The 27,089-nt window shown below is 33.8% G+C and overlaps 2 protein-coding genes across 3 annotated transcripts; one reads left to right on the plus strand and one right to left on the minus strand.

Annotated features, from left to right (window-relative positions):
- Positions 1-7,573: 7,573 nt before the first annotated feature.
- On the minus strand, positions 7,574-15,261 carry caz (FUS RNA binding protein cabeza). Of its 2 annotated transcripts, XM_073972645.1 has the most exons (6): positions 15,105-15,261; positions 14,901-15,044; positions 14,762-14,840; positions 10,111-10,145; positions 8,732-8,877; positions 7,574-8,660 (listed from the first exon to the last, which is right to left on the minus strand). In XM_073972645.1, the coding sequence occupies exons 1-6, from the start codon at positions 15,109-15,111 to the stop codon at positions 7,875-7,877; spliced, it is 1,197 nt and encodes a 398-aa protein (XP_073828746.1). In that variant the 5' UTR covers positions 15,112-15,261; the 3' UTR covers positions 7,574-7,874. The 2 variants fall into 2 exon arrangements, with proteins under 2 accessions (XP_073828746.1, XP_073828747.1); XM_073972646.1 differs by lacking the exon at positions 10,111-10,145.
- A 702-nt stretch (positions 15,262-15,963) lies between these two features.
- Positions 15,964-25,521, plus strand: LOC141396917 (uncharacterized). Its single transcript, XM_073972648.1, has 4 exons — positions 15,964-16,097; positions 16,162-16,371; positions 23,868-23,995; positions 24,548-25,521. Exons 1-4 carry the CDS (start codon positions 16,075-16,077, stop codon positions 24,925-24,927), a joined length of 741 nt encoding a protein of 246 aa, XP_073828749.1. The 5' UTR covers positions 15,964-16,074; the 3' UTR covers positions 24,928-25,521.
- The last annotated feature ends 1,568 nt before the right edge of the window (positions 25,522-27,089 follow it).

The raw sequence follows: 27,089 nt of genomic DNA on the forward strand, positions 1-27,089 counted from the left end.
ATCCGCAATTTCCCAGTCAGCATTTTTTGAAAATTTTAATCAAATTCGAGTCTTTTTTATTCTGACTGCACGATTAAAAAGCTGGAATATGAATGAGCTCATTTTCTGATCATAAATAACTCCTTTGTCGGGAGGAAAACGTAACCTCAGACGACTCTTCTAAACAAATCACAAATGAGTCTTCCTCTGCATTAGTTTCGAGTCATTTTTGCCCATTTTCTGATGGTATATAAAGTCTTTTTCGAGTCGTATTTTAATCATTTATTGGTGATTTGTTGATTAATTTGGAACTCTTTTTCGAGTCTTTTATGAGTCAAGTTTATTATCGTTTATGAGTTTTTAGGTAGTCATTTATGAATATTTTTATTAGACGAAAACATTAAAAGAATTTGCTCTTTATACTTCTTTTTTTTTGTTCTTTCCTTTGTTGTGTTGTCTTTTCTGCTTTACTATGACTTTTAATTATCCCCTTTACCTGAACATGTGTTGTGTTTGTCTATACTCATAATATTATACGTTACATTTATATCAAAGTTTTGTAGAAAGTGTATATGAGAATTATTTTCAAAAAAACAACAATAAAACAAAACAATCAGTATTTAATCACCTATCTGTTCAAAATATGATCAGAAGATACATAATTATAATCTCTTTTCAAACACCTGGATGACCATTTTTAGTTTAAGCATTTTTCAATCTTCTGATGATCAAAATGTGACAATAAATAACGAAAAAATAGTCAGATTTTAAACGCCTAAATGATTTATTTGTGATTACTACACATTTGTTGTTGTATTTTAATTTGAACTCTTTTCAATCGTTACAGGGAGTCACTTTCGAGTCCCTTTCTGATCATACAAGCGACTTAATAATTTTTTGATCACCAAAAGGACTCTAAAATGACCCCTCAATGTGATTTTTGAAAAAAACAATCTTCCAAATGCTGGCTGGGTGGTATGAGGGGGTCGACAATTCAAAAAATGTATTTGTGGTAGTAAAATATTAGCTGTGTTCCAGAACCTGTACTAGTAGTACTATTTTTACAATTAGTACTATTTTTACAATTTTTTGATAAAATGCATTCCCGTACGACAAAAACTGGCAAATTTTTCTGTTCTCTTTTAACAAAAATGACTCCGAATGGCTTTCTCTTCTACTATTTTCTACTACACAAATTTGGCTGTGTAAAAAATAGTAAATTGGTCAAAGACAATATTTGACATTTTTTGAAAGAATGAAAAATAAAAAGTCAGAAAGAAACATCAATAAAAAATAAATTTAAAACAAATTAAATAGAAATGAAGCAGTCAACCAAAATAAAATTAAGATATTTCGGCAATAGTCGTTGGTAATGAATAACAAAATGTCGTAAAGCTCATAATTATTAAATAATTTCAATATTACAGTTCAACTACGGCAATTGTGACCAAGGATTTTCAAATTTCCATGTAAAAAAAAAAAAAAAAAAAAAAAACAAATATATCCTCAAGTACGGCTATTATCGGCGCACGTCCGCTACAAGAACTTGATTTATATTGTCCTCCAACGTTCAACAATATCTTCGTTGGAACTTTTGCAAAGGCTAATTGTTAGCTTTCACACTAACATCACAGTATGGAAAGGATAGGATTAGAATTCTACTTTATCGACATGATATAGGTCAGTCGATATTTCTCCGGAGTACTGAACATAGATCGAAGCAACATAAACGAGGTTTTTACACAGGCGAAATACCCACATATGTATGTGGGCGTACTACACACAGATGTTAAATTCAAACCAATCAAGGGCATATCCAAGCACTATACTATGTGGCCCCCATGGGTAAGATGTTCCATCGATGTTTATGCCAATGGCGAAGAATGTAGCTGGATAATGTAGTGGATTCTGTTGGTTTGAATGTTGAATTGAATGCAAAGTTGAGATGTTGCAGACGATGGTTTTTAATCCGACTAGTTAAAAAGCCTACGGTGAAATAAATGATCAAATGAGTGCCTAAACTTCAATCTTTTGCCTGAACTTCATGTTATTTCAATAAATTTTTAGAGGAATTAACATAATTTTTATTATTGTTTTCATGGTAAAAGTCAATATAATTTATATGGGTCCACGCCAAATTGTTTAGAGGGAATTAATGCTTTTATTAGAATATGATTTCTTATGTTTGTTGTTGTCCCAAGGGCGTTCCAAATATGTGTTTGTAACATTGATGGTTGGATTTGATATAACTATGGCCTTTCGTAAACAATTTAGACCTTCACTCTTTCGATAATTTCTAAATGAACATAAGAAACTTGCATCAGGTGATGTACATAACATTCGATATAAAAAAGGAAATAAATTCAAAATCACAATTCGTTACTGTTTATTTTTATTTATTTCTATATGACGTTTTTAATTCTTGACGTATTAATTAACTTTACTACATTTTCCGTTCCTGTACTTTTTGAACAAATATGTGTTCAGAAAGCAAATTTGTCAGTTTTCTCTTTTACTATTTTTGCCATTAAAAAAGTTCTGGAACGAAGCTATTCAGCCCTATTCTGAACGCATGGGAGTTGGGAATTTTTTCCCATTCCCACATTTTCGTATTCTGAACAAAATTTTGTGGGAGTTTTTTTCCCATTTCCCATCTTCCCTCATTCTGAATGAAGTTCGAATTGGGAATTTGTTCCCATGGGAAAAAAGTATACATTCTCTATCTTGAATTGTGGGAGAATTTTGTGTCTTTTTGTGGGAAAAATCTCCCCAGCAAACAGTGTGGGAGTTTGAAAAAAAAATTCAAGAAATGTCATATTTTTATGAAATTTCATATTTTAAGACATCTACACGACAAAATTATTGCAAATATTTATAATCGCCAAGTGTTTGCTTAATAAAAGCATACAAAATGTACTGTAAAATATGTCATTAGTAGACTTCGGATTTTGCATATTCTTATATGATACAAAAACCTGCAAGAATCTAACATGTTTTACACCGATAAAAAATTTTCGTTTATGTTATCGAACAAAACAAAAAAAGTAGTAAAAATTAGTAGATTTTTGCAGTTCTGGAACAGACCATATGTATTGAAATACGAGAAAAAGAGTCATGGTTGATTCTATTAACGCAGAACAACAAGTAAAACCAAATCAATTTCAAAAGAATTTTTGGCAATAATTATTAAAATATATTGGAAAATAACCATAATATATACAATCTTTACAACTTTTATTCATTTTCGTAATATAACTTTCGGGTTTTTTAAATCAGACGACCAACGTTCTATTGAAAACGTGTTAGTCTCCTCAACGACACGACAAAGATCACAGGCGTACATACATATATGCCAAATTATTGCAATGCTATTCCATTTTCCGAAATGCCTTTTCTTGAATAGGATCGTTATTTTTGAACGTAGAAGCTTGAAATTTTGCAAGGGCATGTGTTTTAGTTTTAGATTCAATCACAAAGGTATTTTATTATTATTATTATTATTATTATTATTTTTTTTTTTTTTTGAGATACGTCTTTGGATTTTTATGGTGACGATATGTAATAACAAGCAAAAATATGTAATAATCGAGAAAAATATCCGAACTTATCTTTTTGAATTTTTTTAAAAATATGCAAAATACGAGTTCTAGCGATCATTAGGAATAAGTAAAACTAGCGATATACTCGTTAAACCCCTAACTAAAATTACTCGGTATCAACATACAATTTTTAAATTCGTTACAAACTACATAAAAATTATGTTTGCCTACTAATTAAAAAATGCTTACACCAATTCGCACAATCTGAAGAAAATGTGCTTATTAGAACACCATCACACATCGTTGACTCCATTCACTTAAAAAATCCATAAATCAATGCACGGTTGTTGAATTAAGTAAGTTGTGCTTTTGCTAATCTAATTCAAAAACCGCGAATTCAATGCAAATAGGCATTTTGTATTACAAAACAAAATTACAGCCCCCTAAAAGTATGCTATCATAATTTGGTGTAACTAATTTCGAAAATTCAATTCCCATGATTTGATGTTCCCACGTCGTTGAGAATATGCAGCCCTATTCTGAACATTCCCATGGGAACTGTTTCCGATGGGAGCGAAATTTCCCATTCCCACGTTTTCCATATTCTCAACGACGTGGGAACATCAAATCATGGGAATTGAATTTTCGAAATTCGAAATTAGTTACACCAAATTATGATAGCATACTTTTAGGGGGCTGTAATTTTGTTTTGTAATACAAAATGCCTATTTGCATTGAATTCGCGGTTTTTGAATTAGATTAGCAAAAGCACAACTTACTTAATTCAACAACCGTGCATTGATTTATGGATTTTTTAAGTGAATGGAGTCAACGATGTGTGATGTTGTTCTAATAAGCACATTTTCTTCAGATTGTGCGAATTGGTGTAAGCATTTTTTAATTAGTAGGCAAACATAATTTTTATGTAAAAAGTAATAGGAACTTTTTAAGTTTGTAACGAATTTAAAAATTGTATGTTGATACCGAGTAATTTTAGTTAGGGGTTTAACGAGTATATCGCTAGTTTTACTTATTCCTAATGATCGCTAGAACTCGTATTTAGCATATTTTTAAAAAAATTCAAAAAGATAAGTTCGGATATTTTTCTCGATTATTACATATTTTTGCTTGTTATTACATATCGTCACCATAAAAATCCGAAGACGTATATCAAAAAAAAAAAAATAATAATAATAAAATACGTTTGTGATTGAATCTAAAACTAAAACACATGCCCTTGCAAAATTTCAAGCTTCTACGTTCAAAAATAACGATCCTATTCAAGAAAAGGCATTTCGGAAAATGGAATAGCATTGCAATAATTTGGCATATATGTATGTACGCCTGTGATCTTTGTCGTGTCGTTGAGGAGACTAACACGTTTTCAATAGAACGTTGGTCGTCTGATTTAAAAAACCCGAACGTTATATTACGAAAATGAATAAAAGTTGTAAAGATTGTATATATTATGGTTATTTTCCAATATATTTTAATAATTATTGCCAAAAATTCTTTTGAAATTGATTTGTTTTTACTTGTTGTTCTGCGTTAATAGAATCAACCATGACTCTTTTTCTCGTATTTCAATACATATGGTCTGTTCTAGAACTGCAAAAATCTACTAATTTTTACTACTTTTTGTGTTTTGTTCGATAACATAAAGGAAAATTTTTTATCGGTGTAAAACATGTTAGATTCTTGCAGGTTTTTGTATCATATAAGAATATGCAAAATCCGAAGTCTACTAATGACATATTTTACAGTACATTTTGTATGCTTTTATTAAGCAAACACTTGGCGATTATAAATATTTGCAATAATTTTGTCGTGTAGATGTCTTAAAATATGAAATTTCATAAAAATATGAAATTTCTTGAATTTTTTTTTCAAACTCCCACACTGTTTGCTGGGGAGATTTTTCCCACAAAAGACACAAAATTCTCCCACAATTCAAGATAGAGACAGCCCTATTCTGAACATTCCCATGGGAACTGTTTCCCATGGGAGCGAAATTTCCCATTCCCACGTTTTCCATATTCTCAACGACGTGGGAACATCAAATCATGGGAATTGAATTTTCGAAATTCGAAATTAGTTACACCAAATTATGATAGCATACTTTTGGGGTGCTGTAATTTTCTTTTGTAATACAAAATGCCTATTTGCATTGAATTCGCGGTTTTTGAATTAGATTAGCAAAACCACAACTTACTTAATTCAACAACCGTGCATTGATTTATGGATTTTTAAGTGAATGGAGTCAACGATGTGTGATGTTGTTCTAATAAGCACATTTTCTTCAGATTGTGCGAATTGGTGTAAGCATTTTTTTAATTAGTAGGCAAACATAATTTTTATGTAAAAAGTAATAGGAACTTTTTAAGTTTGTAACGAATTTAGAAATAGTATGTTGATACGGAGTAATTTTAGTTAGGGGTTTAACGAGTATATCGCTAGTTTTACTTATTCCTAATGATCGCTAGAACTCGTATTTTGCATATTTTTAAAAAAATTCAAAAAGATAAGTTCGGATATTTTTCTCGATTATTACATATTTTTGATTGTTATTACATATCGTCACCATAAATATCCGAAGACGTATCTCAAAAAAAAAAAATAATAATAATAATAATAAAATACGTTTGTGATTGAATCTAAAACTAAAACACATGCCCTTGCAAAATTTCAAGCTTCTACGTTCAAAAATAACGATCCTATTCAAGAAAAGGCATTTCGGAAAATGGTATAGCATTGCAATAATTTAGCATATATGTATGTACGTTTGTGTGATCGTTGTCGTGTCGTTGAGGAGACTAACACGTTTTCAATAGAACGTTGGTCGTCTGATTTAAAAAACCCGAAGGTTATATTACGAAAATGAATAAAAGTTGTAAAGATTGTATATATTATGGTTATTTTCCAATATATTTTAATAATTATTGCCAAAAATTCTTTTGAAATTGATTTGTTTTTACTTGTTGTTCTGCGTTAATAGAATCAACCATGACTCTTTTTCTCGTATTTCAATACATATGGTCTGTTCCAGAACTGCAAAAATCTACTAATTTTTACTACTTTTTTGTTTTGTTCGATAACATAAACGAAAATTTTTTATCGGTGTAAAACATGTTAGATTCTTGCAGGTTTTTGTATCATATAAGAATATGCAAAATCCGAAGTCTACTAATGACATATTTTACAGTACATTTTGTATGCTTTTATTAAGCAAACACTTGGCGATTATAAATATTTGCAATAATTTTGTCGTGTAGATGTCTTAAAATATGAAATTTCATAAAAATATGACATTTCTTGAATTTTTTTTTCAAACTCCCACACTGTTTGCTGGGGAGATTTTTCCCACAAAAAGACACAAAATTCTCCCACAATTCAAGATAGAGAATGTATACTTTTTTCCCATGGGAACAAATTCTCAATTCGAACTTCATTCAGAATGAGGGGAGATGGGAAATGGGAAAAAACTCCCACAAAATTTTGTTCAGAATACGAAAATGTGAGAATGGGAAAAAATTCCCAACTCCCATGCGTTCAGAATAGGGCTGAGAATGTATACTTTTTTCCCATGGGAACAAATTCCCAATTCGAACTTCATTCAGAATGAGGGGAGATGGGAAATGGGAAAAAACTCCCACAAAATTTTTTTCAGAATACGAAAATGTGGGAATGGGAAAAAATTCCCAACTCCCATGCGTTCAGAATAGGGCTGATGGAAAACGTGGGAATGGGAAATTTCGCTCCCATGGGAAACAGTTCCCATGGGAATGTTCAGAATAGGGCTGATTGTGTTTCATAACGCCATAATACTAAACAAATGTATTGTATGTATTTCAAAACGTTGAAATTACGCATTTTTAACGCAGGTAAAAAGCAAAAATGTATAATTTTTATTTCTGATGCATTTAGTTGCATTTTCGAGGAACAATGCATAAGTGTGTAACTGAAATATTTTGACGAATTTTAAAAACTACAAAGCTGAAGTCGGCCTATCACACTGACTGTTCATAAACAAGCTTGCCATGTAATAAATAAGAATGTTTTATTTCTACATATTTATATTTATTCATGATCTTAATTTAAAAACTTAAATTTTGTCACGCGATATTTTTTTGCATCTCTCCACATACAAAATCAAAATTGGTAAAATGAGGACGAATGTACTTTAGAATACAAACATATTAAATCAAAGACAAATATTTAGGAAGGGTGCTTTTACATTAACATGGAGACATTATATAAAATTATCTTAAAAATTAAGAATTGCGTTGAAAGACGACACGTTATTCTCTTGTTGTATTAACTTAAAATACCGATAATTGATTTAGGAGCGGCTTCAACTTAATAAGGTCGAGATCGATTGTTTCCAGGACTATTTCCTCGCATGGGACCTCCACCACCACTGTTTCCGCCAAAGTCTCGTCGACCGCCGCGATCACCACCTGGACCACCCCCACGGCCTCCTCCACCAAAGCGATTACCACCACCGCCGTAGCCGCCGCCACCACCACCTCCGCGGTTATCTCTGTTGTAACCGCCGCCGCCGCCGCCTCCGTATCCACCGCCTCCACGACCTCCTCCAGTGTTGTTACCACCATCATCGTCGCCTTTGGGTGTTTTACATCTATTACATTCATTACGCCAAGCAAAGTTGGTATTGTTGCAACTACTACATCTCCAATCGCCTTCACGGGGAGCAACATTGTTATTGCCTCCACTACCACCGCCACCACCGCCGGGTCCTCCCATTCTAGGACGACCACCACGGTCTCCACCACCACCAGGACCACGATCACCACTGCCACCGCGACCTGAATCGTAATCGCCAGAGCCACCACCACGGTCGAAGCGACTACCCCCGCGATCACCACCGCCAAAACCGCCACCGCCACGTCCGCGACCACCACCGCCGCCGCGGCCTCCGCCGCCTCCCTTATTCCAATTATTTTGACGCTGAGCTAGGGAAACCTTTATAATACAGCCATTAAAATCGCGACCATCAAACCATGCAATAGCCGATTGAGCAGCATTAATGTCATCGTAAGTAACAGTGGCTTCACCCTTGGAAACCCCGGTTTCTTTATTACGATACAACCAAATTTTGGGCTTCATAGTACGTTTGTCTTTCTGCAAAATAAAAAGTAAATATTACAATTTGTAAACAAATAAAAAAGGAATCATCCACTATTTTGACCTACTTTAATAATTCCAATTGCGCCAAAATGTGTTTCAATGTCTAATTCAGTCGCTGCTGGGTCCATTCCAGACACAAAGATGGTATCCTCTTGTGTTATCATGTCACCACCTCCGCTACCACCCCCATATCCACCGCCGCCGCCACCACCTGCAATGTTCATCATCATTACAATGTGTATGCCTTGTAATTTTAAAAATATTTCAAGAAATAATATTGTCAATCTACACTTAATTTTTACACTCAATTTAACTGAATAAATCTATACACTCATACATATTTGATGTACATAGATAATCAAAAGTTGAAATTTGAAGACTTCGTACCAAATGGATGGGTCTAAGTTTTGTGATTTACTGACTGGTATTTGTAGTTGTACCTGTGACGCTTTTTTAGTAAATTTGTTTACGTTTTGCGATGTTTCGAATACCAAAACAATACTTTGTACTCAGTTGAAAATTTGTAATAAATACCATTACATTAATCGACTATTTATGTTTAACCCTTATATATACGACATTTTTATATTGACATGTTTTTACACATAGACACACACCTTTCTTTGTACTCAATCAATCACGCTTTTAACCATTAACATTTTGTCCAGTAACAATAATAGACCATAGACCAGTACTCTCAAGTAAAATTTACACTCTTTTCTTTTTGCGAACACAAAATGCTTATTTTTTATACACAGGATTTTAGATATTATTGATAATGTTTTCCCCTTCAGTAACTTCCGAAATGTAGAAAAAAAAAACTTCAGAAATGTAGACAAATTCCCAGTAAAGCTAACGTGTATATCTTAGTGAAAGTCAGTCATTTTTCATAAACACAATAGATTTTAGAAAGTAAATACGTACACGTGTATAAGTGAAATAAGAGAATATGCCGATATCGCCAATATTAATTATAGTACAGTATGGTCTTGATAAACCGGACACTCGTTAACACGGACAACGCGGTAATCCGGACACTAATATGGTCCGGATTTTTTTGTTTACTTCTGTATTTCGTTTGGGTGTTCGGTTTTAGCAATTCCAATAAAAAAGTATTTTATACGCATACCACGAGTGACATAATCATATGAAATAATTGTTGTTACTATTCGGTAATCCGGACAATTCGGTTACTCGGTGTGCGGATTATCGAGACTATACTGTATACTTACTGTTTCTTCTAGAAAAAGTGTTGAAAAACTAATTTCAAAGAAGCAAGTTACATCTTCTTGTTTCACTTATATACATATGTCAATTAGGAGAGATAGAAAACTTAGTCGTGTTAAGTAGAAAATAAAAAATAAATTGAATTACAAATTGTTATACATTACTCTTTATATTAATTGCATAGCAATTTTCTTTCATGCTTGCAACTTGATTTTACCTTTATTGTAGCTGTCCTTGTTGCCGCCTCCATTTCTAAAATAGGATTGGTAATGGTTACGCATCATTTAACAGTTTGAACATATTTCAGTAATGTTGTATGTAGCATCAAAAAAAATTATTAATCGTGGATTCACAATCTGTAACATGCAGTTTAGATAAGTCAGACCAATAAAATGCAGATAATTTTTCGACGGTAAACATTTCCTTTACATATTAATAGCATATCCAGTTTGTATTAACTTTTGTAATACATAGTATCGAGTTTGTAGCACTTTTTAATATAGACTTTGTGACAACGCCAGAAAATGTTGACAATCAGAAGTTCTTTCGCCATGTCGTAGAGTGTTTGCCGAGACGATAATACCTTGCCAATTTACCAATTTTCAATACCTTATAAATTCAACCAATGTCTGTACACCATGTCTTTTTTGTTTTAGTAATCAACAATCCTTCATAGTTCAGTTCATACCCTTTATTATATCGTTAATCAATGTGGCGCGTGTATTGTATGTGATATATGTAGATCTTTAAAATACTCTTGAAATTTATTAATAATTATAAAAATATGTGTATGTGTGCATTGTTTGTAGAACACCATTTAACTGTACATTAAAACCTCTATTGCTTCTCAACTACAACTAAAATCGTAGAACCCAGACCTGCGAATTTTTGTGACAAAGTAATTAGGAAACCATGCGTAAATGTTTATTCAGACCATAAAGCATTTATCTGTATTAACCTTTTATATGTTTTTCTTACATATTCTACACATTTTATTAAACCTTTTCACTTAAGCAATAAAACGCAGAATCGATTACAATGAATGTTATATAGCAAGGAAATCTTTCCGTAAAAATGCTTTGGACACCAATAATATATATACTTTGTTTTGGGAAAGATATACAAATAATGTTGTTTTGTGACAGCGTGAACAAATATAACAAAATACACTTGAACAAACCCAAACGATAAGAAAGAATTGGAGACAACTACGAATGGTTAATAAGTCAGTGTTATAGTGGAAACCAATACTAATTATAATATAATAATACAACTTGCTCGTTAAGGAGAATATTTTAATTTTATGTTTATTCGTTATAATCAAATGTGATGTGTTTTATAAGAATATGGCGCAGCGAGAATGCAATCTTAAGATATTTTTAAGCAACAAAAGCGAATTCGTTAAATATTTGTAAACAATTTAAATATATTTTATATGCAATAAAATCGATGGTATGGACGCAAATCGTATGTTGTTAAGAGATGGGCTGACTTCCGTATCGTCAATTGCTTTACAAATGACTGAAAATGTGCCAAGTATTATGTTTCCTATCGCCGTTGCAATTAACAACTACGAAGCTAGGTGCTTTAAAACATCAAAAACACGAATTTTCAACGCAGGTAAAAAGCAAACATGTATAATTTTTATTTCTGATATATTTAGTAGCATTTTCGAGGAATAATGTATGAGTGTGCAACTGAAATATTTAGACAAAGTTTAAACAGTACAAAGCAAATGACGATACGGAAGTCAGCCATGCAGAACAAAGTGCTTCATGACCTTTTGTTAACTGCTTCGAGAAGATGTTATGGAACTACGTCATCATGAAGTAGTTCAATTTTATTTTGCTGACTTTAAACAAACTCTAAGATTTTAAAAAAATCCTAACACTATAAAATATTTTTTAATTGCTAGCACCTTTAACTTGTTAAGAATTTATTAAGTGACACTAAATTTTAGTACAAGAATTTGACGATCCATTTTTACCATCGGGTGCCAACGTGGTGCAATGGTATGCACGCCCGCCTTGCACGCAGAAGGTCGTGGGTTCGATTCCCCGGCCGGGCAACATCAAAAATTTCCAACGGTGGCTAAATACCCCTCAGTAATGTTGGCGACATTTCCTGAGTAGTTCAGCATTGAAAAACTTCTGCACAAGTGGTGTCTGAAGACACGCCGTTCGGACTCGGCGATAAACAGTAGGTCCCATATCATTGAGCTAAATATGAATCGGGGTGCACTCATTGATATGTGAGAAGTCTCCCTTGTCCCGTATGGGATGTTGTGGAACAATGTCTTTTTTTTTTCTTATTTTTACCATCGCAGAAAATATTTAGGCTTGTTTTGTTTACGCTAATGTCTATATAAATATAAAATTAATCCGTGTCGTACAATAACGACAATCTTAAGCAATATTAGGTCTGTCGATGTACATACTAAATTTTACTGAACAAATTTCCTCAGTAATGTTTAAGCATGTGTTTTTGAAATGAAATAATGGATAATAAATAATAACCAATGAAAGCTAACACATTCTATGAATGTTATTGCTAAAACGGGACAAAGAACAACAAATATGAGGGGACAAAATTCAATCCATGATTCCTTATGAGTAATTTTTTTTTTTTGTAAGTTCTATTTCCTGAACCAGTAAAAATTTAAAAGTTTTACAATTTTTTAAATATTCTTTTTTGTTTTCTTTGGAAGTTTATTTGGCCAATGAAATCTTATTATGTAATGGGTGAACATTGAACTAAGATACTCATGTCTTGCGTCTCATTTTTTGTATTGTAACCTCGATTAGCGTGCCGAGAACTGCTAGAATCTACTAGTTTTTCGATATCACACAGACATTTTTGTGTATGGTCTGTTCCAGTATTTGTTGTCGTAGTAAAAAATAGTAGCTTCTGGTGCAGGCATTTTGCTTATTTTCAAAAAAAGGCCCGACTTCTGTATTGTTAGTTGCTTTGTATTCGTGCATGAAACAAGGGGTTCTTAAATCGAGTTCCATACTATATTAATTTTATGAAATTGCAGTAGTGGGGAAATCGATTTAAGAACCCCTACTTTCATGCACGAATACAAAGCAACTGACAATACGGAAGTCGGCCAAGATAATAGTTCGAGAAAAATAATTTTATAAGAATGGGTTCCGCAAATGAATTTTTAGCTATTTTATATCCTAAAAATATATAGCATTTGTACCAGTAAATAATATTCATTTAGTATCCTCGAGTTCTTTGGCCTGTTCCAGAAATACAAGAATCTTTTTTTACTATTTTTTGTCGATAACATAAAGGAAAATTCGCGAGGTATAGGCCTCCACAGTTCAGAAAAATTTCCTTGTTTACTTGGAAAAATTTACGGTTTAAAAAAATTTTGTTTGCGTAGCCGAAATTTGCTTCTGTCCATAGGAGAAAACCTCAAGAAAACTTGCAACTTAAAGGAAATTTTTGTATTTTTTCTGCGAAGGTACGGTAAAGGAAATTTGTAATCGTAGTAAAAAAGTGTAGATTCTTGCAGGTTCTGTAGCAGACATCTTATTGTACAATCCAAATATATTGGAATTTTTTCTTATGACCATTTAAAGTATTCTTCATACAATTGCGCTGCACGTTCGCGGACGCAAAAAATCTCAGAGGTGCAAAAAATGACACCCAATTTTTTCGAAATTAGTTTTTTTGTATTTATTAACTGTTAATATTATTATTTTTCATTTATTGTATTATGGATATTTATGAAATCAGTCGGAACAAATTTCCTTTACCGACAGTTTGCAATTTTTTTTTCAAAAATCGTATGTTTCTTTTAATAGCCGGCCTTCGGCCGGAGATTTGTGACTTTCTCCTATCAACAGGAGCGAATCTCGGGATCGGGAACAAAATTTTCTTTTAAATTAAAATTTTTCTCTAAGTAGCCGGCCTTTAAACAAGGGGAATTTTCTGAACTTCAGAGGCCCCTATCTCGGGAAGTATACATTTCCCCAACAAAAATTATTCAGCGTTGGAATCAACATAAAAAGCACTATATGTATGTGGTAAGTATTTCATATTTTTCCAAATACTGTCGGTAAAGGAAAGATATGCCAATCAGTCGTATTATCTACATTAATCAAAAAAACATTCGATTGTATACAAGTTAATGACTAAAAATTGGCTTTGGAAGTGAATGCTATAGCATTCACGTCCGCGAACGTGTTAATAATTATTATAATTGGCCTTTTCCAGTGCTGCAGAATCTACAAATTTTTACTTCGATAACTTTTTTTTTTCTTTATGATACCGAAAAATAATAGTAGTAAAAATTAATCGATTCTTGCAGTTCTGGAACAGATCAAATTATTCTCTAAATAATTGTGGCACATGGATCACATGGCAGTCTTCGTTAGACTATAGTATAGCCACATTTTACTTTAGTTAGAAAAAAAAATTGCTTGGCAAACTGTACATGTGTGAAGACATGGAAGCCAACTTCATATATATTTTATATCTATGCCGCCAATGTAGATAATCATATTTGGAAAAGACTTCTTCATTCACATTTGGTATAAAGGTTCTATCTGTGATTGTTTTTAGCTAAAAACAAGATCACCCAAGAGCAAAACAATCGCATATTTCTTAAAACAATTTCGGCAAAACATGTTGTTGTCCAAGTGAATAAACGACCACAAATTGTAATAGAATGCTTTGAACAAAATGGCTACACTCGGAGTTGAGAAGCAAAATAGTTTTATCAAAAATATACCGCAAAATATGTGTGGAATCTCTTTTTTAAAAATGGTGAATTCTGCCTTACTTTTTTGGACTCTTGTTCCGGGATACATTTGTTTATCCACTCTTAATACAATAAAATAAGGTTAGATACATACCCATAACCTCCGCCACCACCGCCACTACGATCTTGCCATCCACCACCTGAATTACCACCACGATTGCCAGAGTCGTAACCTAAAATTAAAATATTCTGAATTCCATCCTCAATCAAAATAGTTTCTAATGTAGACTTACCACCGCCTGGTTTATTATACGATGGAGGAGGTTTGCTATATGGTCCACCACCGCCGCCACCGTCGGATCCCATTTGATAATTAGGTGGTGGTACTGAAAAGTTGTTGTATCCACCACCTCCGCCTCCACCACCTTGACCATAACCTTTATTTAAAATAATTAAATATACAAAATCAACATTTTAATTAATTTCCAAACACTTACGATCCATATTAAACACGGTATGTATGTATAACTAAACTGAAAGTCAAATATTCTATGTTTGGGCAAGAAAAACCCAAACTTTACAAACGGCGGAGCACGAATGAAGACTCTCGATAGAAAATCACCCTTGTCGTTTGCTTATTCTATTACATTTATCAAAATGGCGAAGTATGCGATTACCAATTATTCCATGGCAGAATAAACCAGGTAGATGATCAACTCAGTTAATACCCCGTTTAGACCATCCGTGATTTAGCAAATCCAGTGGATTTAAGTTGTCATTTTCATACAATATATGTCAGATAAATCAAGATAAGGAATAAGTTAAATATACGAACTGGATTCGGATCGATGATAAACATAATTTCGATTTAAAGATTTTGTTCGCGTTAGCCGAGATTTGTTCCTGTCCATAGGAGAAAAGGCCTGGGAACATTAAAGGCCTGCGTACATAAGCTGCTTTGCCTGATTGCCTTGCTTACCTGCTTCATTTCTGACGTAATAAAAATAATAGAATAAAGACGAAATTTCGAACTGGGTTGCCATCAGTTGGAAATTGGGTCGGCCTTCTTTGTTCTTTTATTTTTTTATTGAAGCAGCAAAGCAAGGCAATCAGGCAAAGCAGCTTATGTACGCAGGCCTTAAGGGGTAAGTACATAAGCTGCCTTGCCTGCTTATACTTAGTTTACATTTGCAACTTTTTCGTGATTTCGCTGGCTTTTCGTGATTTCGCGCGAAATCCAGCAAAATTTTTCATGATTTGGCATACAAAAATGAAATCATCTCAATTCGTGATTTCAGCGAAATCAACATCGAAATCACAGTACTAATGATATACAACCCTGTGTTTGCCTAAAAAGTACCAAAAGTTGCAACACTTTTCAAGTGTTGTTTGTTTACATTTGTATTAGCTGTCAAACATACAAACGAAGAAAAAAATAAATTTCACAAAAGAATCAAAAATAAAAAAATGGACAATGAATTAGAAAAAAAGTATGATTAATTTTGCCTCAGTATTTTATTTATATACATACATAAAAGCATATTATTTTCGCAGAAAACGTTATAAACCCAAACGTAAACGTTGGTCAACGGCTGAGGAGGAAATCCTGTTGTCCTTATGGGATAAACATATGAATAAATTGCGAGGCAATAAAAAAAATTCGCACGTGTACGCCGTAATGGCCACGGAAATGGCTGCGGCAGGATGCTCATACTCTTCGTTGGAAATAAAAAACAAACTGCATAATTTAACAAGCAAGTACAGGTAAAACAATTTTTCTATGCTCTATTCCAACTGTTTCCTGTTGAGTAGTGACCCATTACTTCAGTTACCGTGACCCATTACTACCAGCCAACTTAGATTTCTGATGATGTTGTTTATGATTGTTGGTTCTATATTTGAGTGGAGTGTTAGACTTGGAGGGAAGCACATTCCTGTTAAACTATGTCGCTTCCTAGCTATCATCGGGCAGCAGCATAGGATATGCTCAATCGTCTCCGCTTCCTCCTCATCTTCACAGAGCCTGCAATAGTCCACGCCATCATCCTGTCATTTTCTGGTAAAATCTCCAATGTTGCAGTGCCCGGTAATGACACCTGCCAATACCCTGATTTCAGATTTGCTCAAGTTTAAGAGTGAAGTTGATCTCTTCATTGATAGAATCGGCCAAATAGCCCTTGACACATTGCACCTTGGTTCATTATGCCATAGTTCTTTGGTCCGTTCTTCAAAGAACGTTTCCACGCTCCGGAAAAAGTGACATATAGGTGGTTTGATGGAGTCAGTGGTTGCTAGACTTGTCGATTGTGATCCATGTCTCGCCAGTTCATCTGCCTTCTCGTTTCCCATAATGTCACAGTGTCCCGGCACCCAGCAAAGTCGAACAGCGGTTGTGACGTTCTCCAATGCAGTTCTACAGTCAAGTACGGCAGCAGACTTGATATTAGAGGATTCGATGGCTTTAAGAGCTGCCTGACTATCAACGAAGATAGTCACCGGTTCAAAGATTCTGCTGCCCTTTGCACCTTGTCGATGTTGCCGGAGTTCGATTTGTGTCGAAGATGTAGTCCTAACTATGACGGTATTATCGTTCGAAATGATAATTGACCGGGTAATGACCGTGGACCGTAAAACATATACTCTGAAAATTTGTCCACATTCAATGGAGTGTCGCAAAAAATGTATGCCATTGGGGTCGTGACTTTAGCTGCTGCCTGTGGACATGTGAAACAGGATTTAAAACTGAACTGCATTATTCGCAAGCTTCGAGTTTTCACAAATGTTCAATAGCTGCATACTCGGCTTATGTCTCCCTTAGGGGCACCTCTCGGGTCGGGCTGAAATTTTTCGGACCCTGATCACAAAGATATATAGTCCATACTTTCCGTCATATGTATGTGTCTGTTAATGGGTATCATTTTCTTGTCCATAGGAGAAATTACCAAAGGCCGTCTAATTAAAGGAATTTTTGTTTGCGTAGCCCACTTTTACACCTATCCGTAGAAGAAAGGCTTAAATCCCCGCCGTAGTCCGGCCACTTAAAGAAATTTTTATTTGCGTAGCACAATTTTCACCTGTCCATAGAAGAAAGTGTTAAATAGATGGGGGACTTTCTCCTAGAACCACACGGTAGTGTGATCTAGGGGTGCTCTCGTAACGTTGGAGTTCTCTTTCTAGATCACGAAAATCCCTTCTGAAATGCCTATCCACCATATAGTGATTACGATTTCTTCTTCAAACTTCGTTTAAGTTGGAAGATTGAATTCCACTTTTGTAATAGATCTCAAATAACAGTAACGTCGGATTTTTGATATTTTGTGAAAATGTGATGTGTATTAAATCTACATTTCATAGGTTAATATTTAGGAACAGTTTCACATGAAGGTCTGTTTCGCACGGAGTCAAATTTCGACGAAATGTTGCTGTGAATAAATGAAATTCCTGGAACCTTAATGGGAAATCCGTTGTTTAAACATCATTATATTTTATAGACGTCAGCAGTTGGGAAACCAATACACATTTTAGTCTGTTTCAGTACTGCAAGATTGTCAATGTGAACTCCTCTTTATGCTATCGAATAAAATATTTAGATATAGGTATAGAAGTTTTTGGAACCGTCATGGCCCTATGGGCTAAGTAACTGTATTTTTTTTAATAAATTAAAATCTATACATATAAAAGAGCTTAGTGATGACTGAGTTACTGAGTGACTGACAGATCATCGCCCAGACGAAACCGCTGATGCTAGAAACCTGAAATTTTTAGGGTGTGTTGCTGTTGACGTGTAGGGGTGCGATAAGGCCGGGTTTTTCCAAATTCGAACTAGAAGGGTACGAAAAGTACTAAAAGGTACTAAATATGGTACACTTTGTATTAGATGATCGGGAAGAGCTAGAATTCTGAAATTTTGCATGAGGGTCACTGATGGAAAGTTAGAAAGATGTACCAAAGGGTTTTTGGAAATTCGAAGTCTACGTGTACTAAAAGTTACCAAATTTAGTACCAATTGTATAATTTGATCGGGTATAGCTAAAATCTTGAAATTTGGTATGGAAAACAAGGTTGGAAAGTGTTGTTTAAAAACGGAAATGGTTTGGGGAATACACACACGTACGAAAAGTACTAAATGGTACTAAATTTAGTACAATTTGTATTTGGGTGAACCGATAAAGCTGGAAACCTGAAATTTGGAATTCAGATTACTGTTGAAAACGAAATGAAGATCGTTTTAGAAAATCGTACTTGTGTGTACGAAAAGTACTAAATTTGGTACAATTTGGATATGGGTGAACGGATAGAGCTGGAAAATTGAAATTTGGAATAAGGATTACTGTTGAAGTGTAGGATTGAGATATGGAGGTAGATTTGCAAATTTGTACTTTGGTGTACGAAAAGTACTTAATTGTACTAAATTTGGATTTGGGTGAATGGATAGAGGTGGAATCCGGAAATTTCGAATTGAGATTACTGTTGAGGAGTAGGATTGAGTTATGGAGACATTTTTGGCAATTCGTGCTTATGGATACGAAAAGTACTAAATTTAGTACAATTTGGATTTGGGTGAACGGATAGATCTGCAAAACCTGACATTTGAAATTAAGATTACTGTTGGAGTGTAGGGTGGTTTTGGAAATTCGTACTTATGTGTACGAAAAGTACTAAATTGTACTTAATTTGGTACAATCTGGATTTGGAGCTGGAAACCTGAAATTTGGAATTAAAATTGTTATTGGAGTGTAGGATCGATATATGGAGGTAGTTTTTAGAAGTTCGTACTTATATGCACGAAATGTACTAAATCGTACTACATTTGATACAATTTGGATTTGTGAGAACAGGTAGAGATGGAATCCTGAACTTTGGAGTTATGATTGCTGTTGTAGTATAGGATTAAGGTAGTTTTGGAGATTCGTACTTATGGGTACGAAAAGTACTAAATGGTACTAAATTTGGTACAATTTGGATTTGGGTGAAAGCATAGAGCTGGAAACCTGAAATTTGGAATTGAAATTACTATTGTAGTGTAGGATTGATACATGGGGGTAGTTTTGGAAATTCGTACTTATGTGTACGAAAACTACTAAATTTGGTACAATTTGGATTTGGTTACACGGATAGTGATGCAATGATGAAATATGGAATTAAGATAACTGTTCGAGTACATGATTAAGGTAGTTTTAGAAATTCGTACTTATATGCCCGAAAATTACTAAATGGTACTAAGTTTGATACAATTTGGATTTGTGAGAACGGATAGAGCTGGAATCCTGAAATTTGGAATAATGATTACTGTTGGAGTATATGACTGACTGTTTGGAAAATCGTACTTATGTGTATTACGAATAGCGCTGAAACCATGAAATTAAAACCTAAAATGACGCTTGAAGTGTAGGATAGAGATATATGTATATCGTCACATGAAATGCCCAAAGTCGTAACCCTTTGGAGGTTACGTCTTTAGGCATTTCAGGTGACGATATGTAGTTTTGGAAATTCATCTTTTGTGTACGAATAGTAATAAATGGTACTAAATGTGGGTACAATTTCAATTTGGATGAAATTTGGAATTAAGATTACTTTTGCAGTGTGGGATTAAGGTATGGAGGAAGTTTCTGAAATTCGTAATTATGTTTATTAAATTTGGTACATTTTGGATTTGGATTGGATTTTGGATTTCGGATAGAGCTGGAATCCTGAAATTTGGAATTAAGTGAGAGGTTAATATATGGAGGTAGTTTCGGAAATTCGTACTTACGTGTATGAAAAGTTATAGGTGGAACTAAATTTGGAACCGTTTGGTATTTGCTACACTAAGGAACTGGAATTTTGAATTTTAATATTAGGATCAGTGTTGGTGTGTAGAATGGAGATAAGATAGAAATTTCGGAAATTAGTGCTTATATGCACGAAAAGTACTAAATGGTGCTAACTTTAATTTTGTGTTAAGGAATATAGTTGGGATTCGAAAATTTGGTATTAAAGTCGCTGTTGGTGCGTAGGTATGTGGTTGTGGAAATAAGTTCCATAAGTATACGAAAAGTACAAAATGGTTTTTTATTGGATGTAAGGATAGAGCTGGAGTGTAGCGTTGGTATATGGAGGTGGTTTGGGAAATATGTATGTACCATAAATATACGAAAATTACTAAATCGTTCTAAATTTGGTATTTGATGTACGGACAGCGCTGGAATTTTAAAATTTGTTATTAGAGTCCCTGTTCGTGTGTGGGGTTTTAATATCGAGAAGGTAGAGGTGTAGGGTTGAGATATGGAGGTTTTGGAAATACAATAAGTACTAAAGGAGATTAGCTGGAATTTTTAGATAGCAGTTGGTGTATAGAGTGGTGATAAGGAGGAGGTTTTGTAAATTCGTACTTATGATTACTAAATGGTACCAAATTTGGTACAGTTTGGATTTTTGAGAAAGAGATGAAATCCTGAAATTTGGACTTAAGGAAAGTACTGAATGGTACAGAATTTGGTATAGATTGTGTAAAGGGGATGAGATGCAATTTTGAAATATTAGGAGGAGATTTTGGAAATTCGTACTTATGGATATGAAATTTGTTTTTTGGGAAAATAAAAGAGTTGGAAATGAGAATCCCGGTTGGTATATAGTACCATTTTGGTATTGCGAGTGAGAATAAAGCTGAAATTATGTAATTTAGAGTTATACTATTAGTGTACTAAAAGTTCCATAGGATAATAAACACTAAGTGTACTAGAAGTACTGGATATTAGTAAACAGTGAAGCACTAATATTGAGTGAACGTCTAAATGCAGTGGATTTGATATTTGGGATTAGATTAAAATCGTTATAAAAATTCGAACTTAAAACGTATGACATGTTTCTACGTGTAATGCCATATGCATTAGGTGAACAAGGAGTAACTTACTGAAATCAAGTAATTAAACGTGAAGAATCTTTTCAACACAACTGTTGTTTTTTATACCCTCCACCATAGGATGGGGGTATATTAAGTTTGTCACTACGTTTGTAACTACTCGAAATAATCATTGTAGACCCCACAAACTATATATATTCTTGATCAGCGTGCAATTCTACATCGATATAGTCATGTCCGTCCGTCTGTGGAAATCACTCTAGCGTCCGAACGGATTGACGTAGGTGGATGAAATTTTGGAAAAATCTATTATATGCACGTAGGACTTTTGGTATTGAAAGCGGGCTATGTAGGTACACGCTTTCGTATAGCCCCACACAAAATGACGCGTGACGCGTCGTCGTTTTAAGGAATTTTTAAGATATTTGGCCCATTTTACCACCGAATTGGTTATAATTTGGTACTTTGAGTCTCCAGAGGCCAAAAATATTCCTACCAAAGTTGGGTTATATAGGTCTACGTTTTGGTATAGCCCCCATATAAGGCCCCATATAAAGTACGCGTCATTTTAATATATTTTGAATGTATTAGACCCATTTGACCAAAGAATCGGTTGTAACTTTGTATTTTGTGTTTCCAGAGGCTAAGAAACATTTTTACCATAAAATGTTTATATAGGTCCACGTGTTGATATAGCCCCCATAATACAATATCTCCCGATTTTCGATATTTTGAACGTTTAAGCCTCATTATCACACCGAGATGGCTGAAATTTGGTATTTAGACTTCTTTAGGCGTATAAAACTTTCCTCCAGAAATTTGTAGGTATAGGTCCACGCCATCATATAGCCCCCATAGAACGGTACCTTCCGAATTTCGGTATTTTGAAGGTTGTGGCCACATTAATCCAACGAAATGGCTGAAATTTGTGGTGGAGGGTATAAAAAGTTCTGTCCGACCGAACTTAACGCTTTTCTTACTTGTTTAATCTTATAGTAAGTTCATTTGGAAAATATAGACATATATATGTGACAATTTTACAAGAAGGTTTTTATCGCTTAAATGAAATACTTTAAAGGAATTTACAGCTGTTGATGTTTTGTGGTGAGATAGACCGATATTTTTGGAAATTCGGACTAAAGGGCTGCAAAGAGTATTTAAATGAAATTAAGTATCAATTAACAACAAAATTTTCATACCTAACCATTTCCATATGAAATATTGCTTATTCCCTTTCCGCATTCGAAGTAGCGGGCATTTTGCTAGTTAAACATAAATAGGAGTACACATTGACAATCAAACCTGACAGTCAACATACTTTTAGGACTTTGATCAGCTTAAAAATCTAAGTCGATCTATGCACGTCCGTCCGCCCGTCTGTGGTAATCACTCTAGCATCCACAAAAATGGAGATAGGACGCTGAAATTTTGGGAAGATGTCTCTTTTGTGTGCAGGCAGGTCAAGTTCGATGATGGGCTATATCGGTCCACGTTTTGGTATAGCCCCCATATAACGGTACCTCCCGATTTAAGGTATTTTAGGGATCTTAGCCACATTTTTTGGCCGAACTAGCTGAAATTTTACAATTGAGGTTCCCAATTGACACGAAACTTCTCCACTAAAAATTGTCAAGATAGGTCCACGTTTTGGTATAGCCCCCATATAAGGGTATTTTATGGATTTTCCGCAAATATGGCTCCAATTTGGCAATTGTAGTTTAAAGAGTTCAAAAAATTGAGTTTTGGGTCCCAGTTAATAAAAAAATTCTCCACCAAAAATTATGGACATTGGCATGGCCTCTATATTAAAGTACCGCTAGATTTCTGGCTGTGGATTGATGCTTAGGGTTCGCAATGGTCAAACAAATTTCTCCAATAAATATTATAAACATAGGTGAACGGTTTGGTATAGCCCCCGTATAATGGTTCGAGCCTATTTCAAATACCTTGCATTATTTTGTACTTTTTCTTATTAGCTGTAAATTTCCACATAAGGTTACCAGTGGCAAAAAAACTTCTCCCTCAAAAATTTATGATTATAGTTTCGTTTTAGCTGCCTTTCCAGACCGAATTAGCTATAATTTGGCATTTAAGGTTCTCATTGGTCATGCAACTTCTCCACTAACAATGTTGGACATTGGACATTGAAGTCAATGCATCCTGAGATATGAGCCTTTGAAATTCCAAAAATTCCCTTGTTGAGGCCAGCCACTAAGACAAAAATTTGAAATTATAAAAAATTTTGTTCCCTTGCCCTAGATTTGCTTCTGTCCATAGGAATGTCTTAAATCGCCTACCGAAAGACGGCTAATTACAAAAAACTGTAAATTAAAAAAATTGAGATGAGCGGCTAAACTCAACTTGTTCCGAAGATCGGGCCAGCCAAAATTAACGCCTTTTTAATTATCTTTTATAGGGAAGAAAAGAAAAAAGTTGGACCATCTGGGGGATCACCGTCAAATTGGAATTTGTACGAAAGAGTCAACTGTATATTGGGAGGATTCAAATTTCACAATTTACGTGAAACTGTTGAAGAAAGTGTTGGTAGGCACATTATTCTTATTTCGCACAAGAAGAAGAATTCACACCAGTTCAACAAAATGGTAGTAACTCGAAAAGTTGTTTAAAATATACACAAATAGAAATAAATCCAGTATTGTAATGTAGTTAACAATATCCCTGTTTTGAAGTTATATGCCATAATATACCTCTAACACTAACATAAAAAGTTTTTGTATCTACTGAAAAATAGAAAAAATTTCGAGTTACAGCCCTTTTGTTGAACAAGTGCGAATTGTTTGTTTTACTCACATTTTTCGATATTTCTTGTTGTACTCGTATATGAACGATATTACAAATAAAAACTTTCAGTTTACTTTGCCGATAGAGGTATTCCCTCAGTCTTTGTGATTTTAAACTTTCTTTCCAGACTTCGAATCTAAACCTCCTATCTTCATAATTATATTAGTTTTTTTGTTGGGTAGCCGGTAAACCATTTGATATTGTCAAAAGATGAAAGTTTAAATTCACACAGGCTGGTGGTCTATCTCTGGTAAAGTCGTGTACTATATATTTTCTAATTGCACTTTCTTATAGACATACCATATAGTGACGTAGAATTTATCGAAGATGAAACTGGAGAGGAATCTAGCAGTATTTTCTGGTCCCAGTCCCAAAGCGAAAATATTTCATTAGAAGACGATGTAATGGAAACTTCAATTTCTCCAAGTGATGGTTTTAGTGAAACAATGCAAGAACAGAGATCCAAGCAGAAAAAAACAACACCAAAAGGAAAGCAGAAAAAGCAAAGTATTCAAGCTATGGAGGACATAAATAAAGAATTGGCAGCTGGTATAAAAACTATGAATGAAATAAGCATGAAGGGACTTGAAATTCAAAAGGAAATATCGGACACAGAAAAAGAAAGAAACGAAATTCTAAGAGATTATTTCTCCTTTCTTAAAAATAATAACTAATTGATGAGAATTCGCCTCCAGACTTTTTAGTAACATTACTTTAACTGAAAATAAATTAAAAAACACAATTGGAATTTGAAATCGCTCTTTAAATTCCCCCATTTGTACTGCAGAATCCAATCAAAGAGAACTGATCATGTGATTTTTTTAAAAGCCTATAATTAACCATAATTTAACCTCTATTATTAATCAATATTTAAGAACCTGTTGCATCTAGGTGTTCAAAAGTATTAATACTCGTGTTCAAACGAAATAAAAAATAAAAGTGGTTGAAAACCATTCGTGCTCCTTTTAATGCTATAGCTGAAAGCATACCCTACCAGTTTACATGAAATGTTTACAAAATTTTAATTAAAATAGTAGTTAAGATAATTTTGTTAATTTGATGGGTATGAATACCAAAATGTGTCTTCTTTCGTTTCACTTAGAAACGAAAACGTTTTGCAAAGACATGCTGTAGAAATACATATACATATATAAGACTTTATAATAATAAGTTTTGAATTACTCGAATTTATGTGAATTATTTTATTTTAAATATTTAGTTTTGTTAAATTAAACTATGTTTTTAATAAATTGAATTTTGTGATGAAAGAGGATGTTTATTAAGAGTATTTTTATAATATATTAAATTTGTCATTCCGTTTGTAACACATCGAAATAATCGTCGGAGGCCCTATAAAGTATATATATATATATATATATATATATATATATATTATTGATCAGCATAAAATTCCTAATCGATTTTATCATGTCCGTCTGTTTGTTGAAATCAAGATACAGCTCGCAATTTTTAAGATAGAGCGTAAAAATTTGGCACAGAAGTTTTTATTACTTTCAGGATGGTTTGTATTGAATATGGGATATATCGGTAGACGTTTTGATATAGCCCCCATAGAACGGTATCGATTTTCGATATTTGAAGGTTTTAGCCTCAATATCCGCTGAAGAAAAAGGGGCATTAAACATTTCGCGTGGAACTCGCCGGCAGTATAGGTCTTCGGCTTCCCTTAGCCCCCATAGAACGGTACGTACCTCTTGATTTTGAAAGTTGTTTTCTCAAATGGCTAAAAATTTGGTATGAGGGTATAAAAGATTGCAGAAGAACAGGAGTTCATGCCCATGTCCTAATGTAGCCTACATTAAAGCGTACCTCCCATTTTTGGTATGTTGAAAGATTGTGCTGTCAGTATCCGGCATAAGTTTGATATTTTGTCTCTGTTTGGAGTGCAAAGCTTTCAATCTGAAATTTGGTGGTATTGCTTCACAATTTACAGTATTTTGAAAGTTTAAACACATTGTTCAAGCGAAATGGTTCCAATTTTAGCCACACTAGTTTTCCAGAAAATCTGATATTTTTTGCAAAAAATCAGACTGGATAGGTCCAGGTTATAACCCTCGTAGAACCCATTTAAACGTTTTTGAAGATTTTAAGTCAGGCCTGCTCAGACACATACAAACACATTTTGTAATTGTGTTGGTTTTGAAATACACAAATTTCAATTTTCCTTTGTCTCTCTGTATACTGTGAGAAATATCGTAACAGTTTTTTTTTATTTTATATTTCAAAATATAGAGTAGAATAATTATTTTATTTTGACCAAATGTGACTGTTGATGTTATAATTTGTTGCAAATCAAGTTCGTGACAAACCAAAGTGCGTTGACAAACCAAACACTCTAATTTGCCGTAAAAATTTTAGGCAAATAAAAATTCGTATTCAGTATCTTCATTCATTTTTTCAGTGTACGCATATAAATTCATAGACAAATTCGAAAACAGAACCTTCCTCATTGAATGTTCAATAGAGACTGATTTTTAATTTTGAAAATATTCAAAACAAAAGCTCTCTTTTTAAATTGTGTGTGTGAGAAAATTGACACACACCGACAGCTCAGGTGCGCACCTTGAGCAGGCCTGTTTTAAGTACATGTTTCTATCAAATTGGTTGTTGATTTGAATTTTGATACCCTACGCCACATTGATATGTCTGTCCAATTTTGATGAAATTTAGAATTTGTGACGGAATTTGGTGTGAAATAAAATTTGCCAAATTATATTGAAATCGGTTCAGATTTGGATATTGCTCCCATATATATTCTCGTCCCATTTAATGTAGTTGATTCACCAAACACTATCAACTCGTTTTTATGAAATTT

This window comes from Musca autumnalis, unplaced genomic scaffold, assembly GCF_047663935.1.
Source record: "Musca autumnalis isolate F117 unplaced genomic scaffold, ASM4766393v1 scaffold_3, whole genome shotgun sequence".
Classification (NCBI taxonomy): domain Eukaryota; kingdom Metazoa; phylum Arthropoda; class Insecta; order Diptera; family Muscidae; genus Musca; species Musca autumnalis.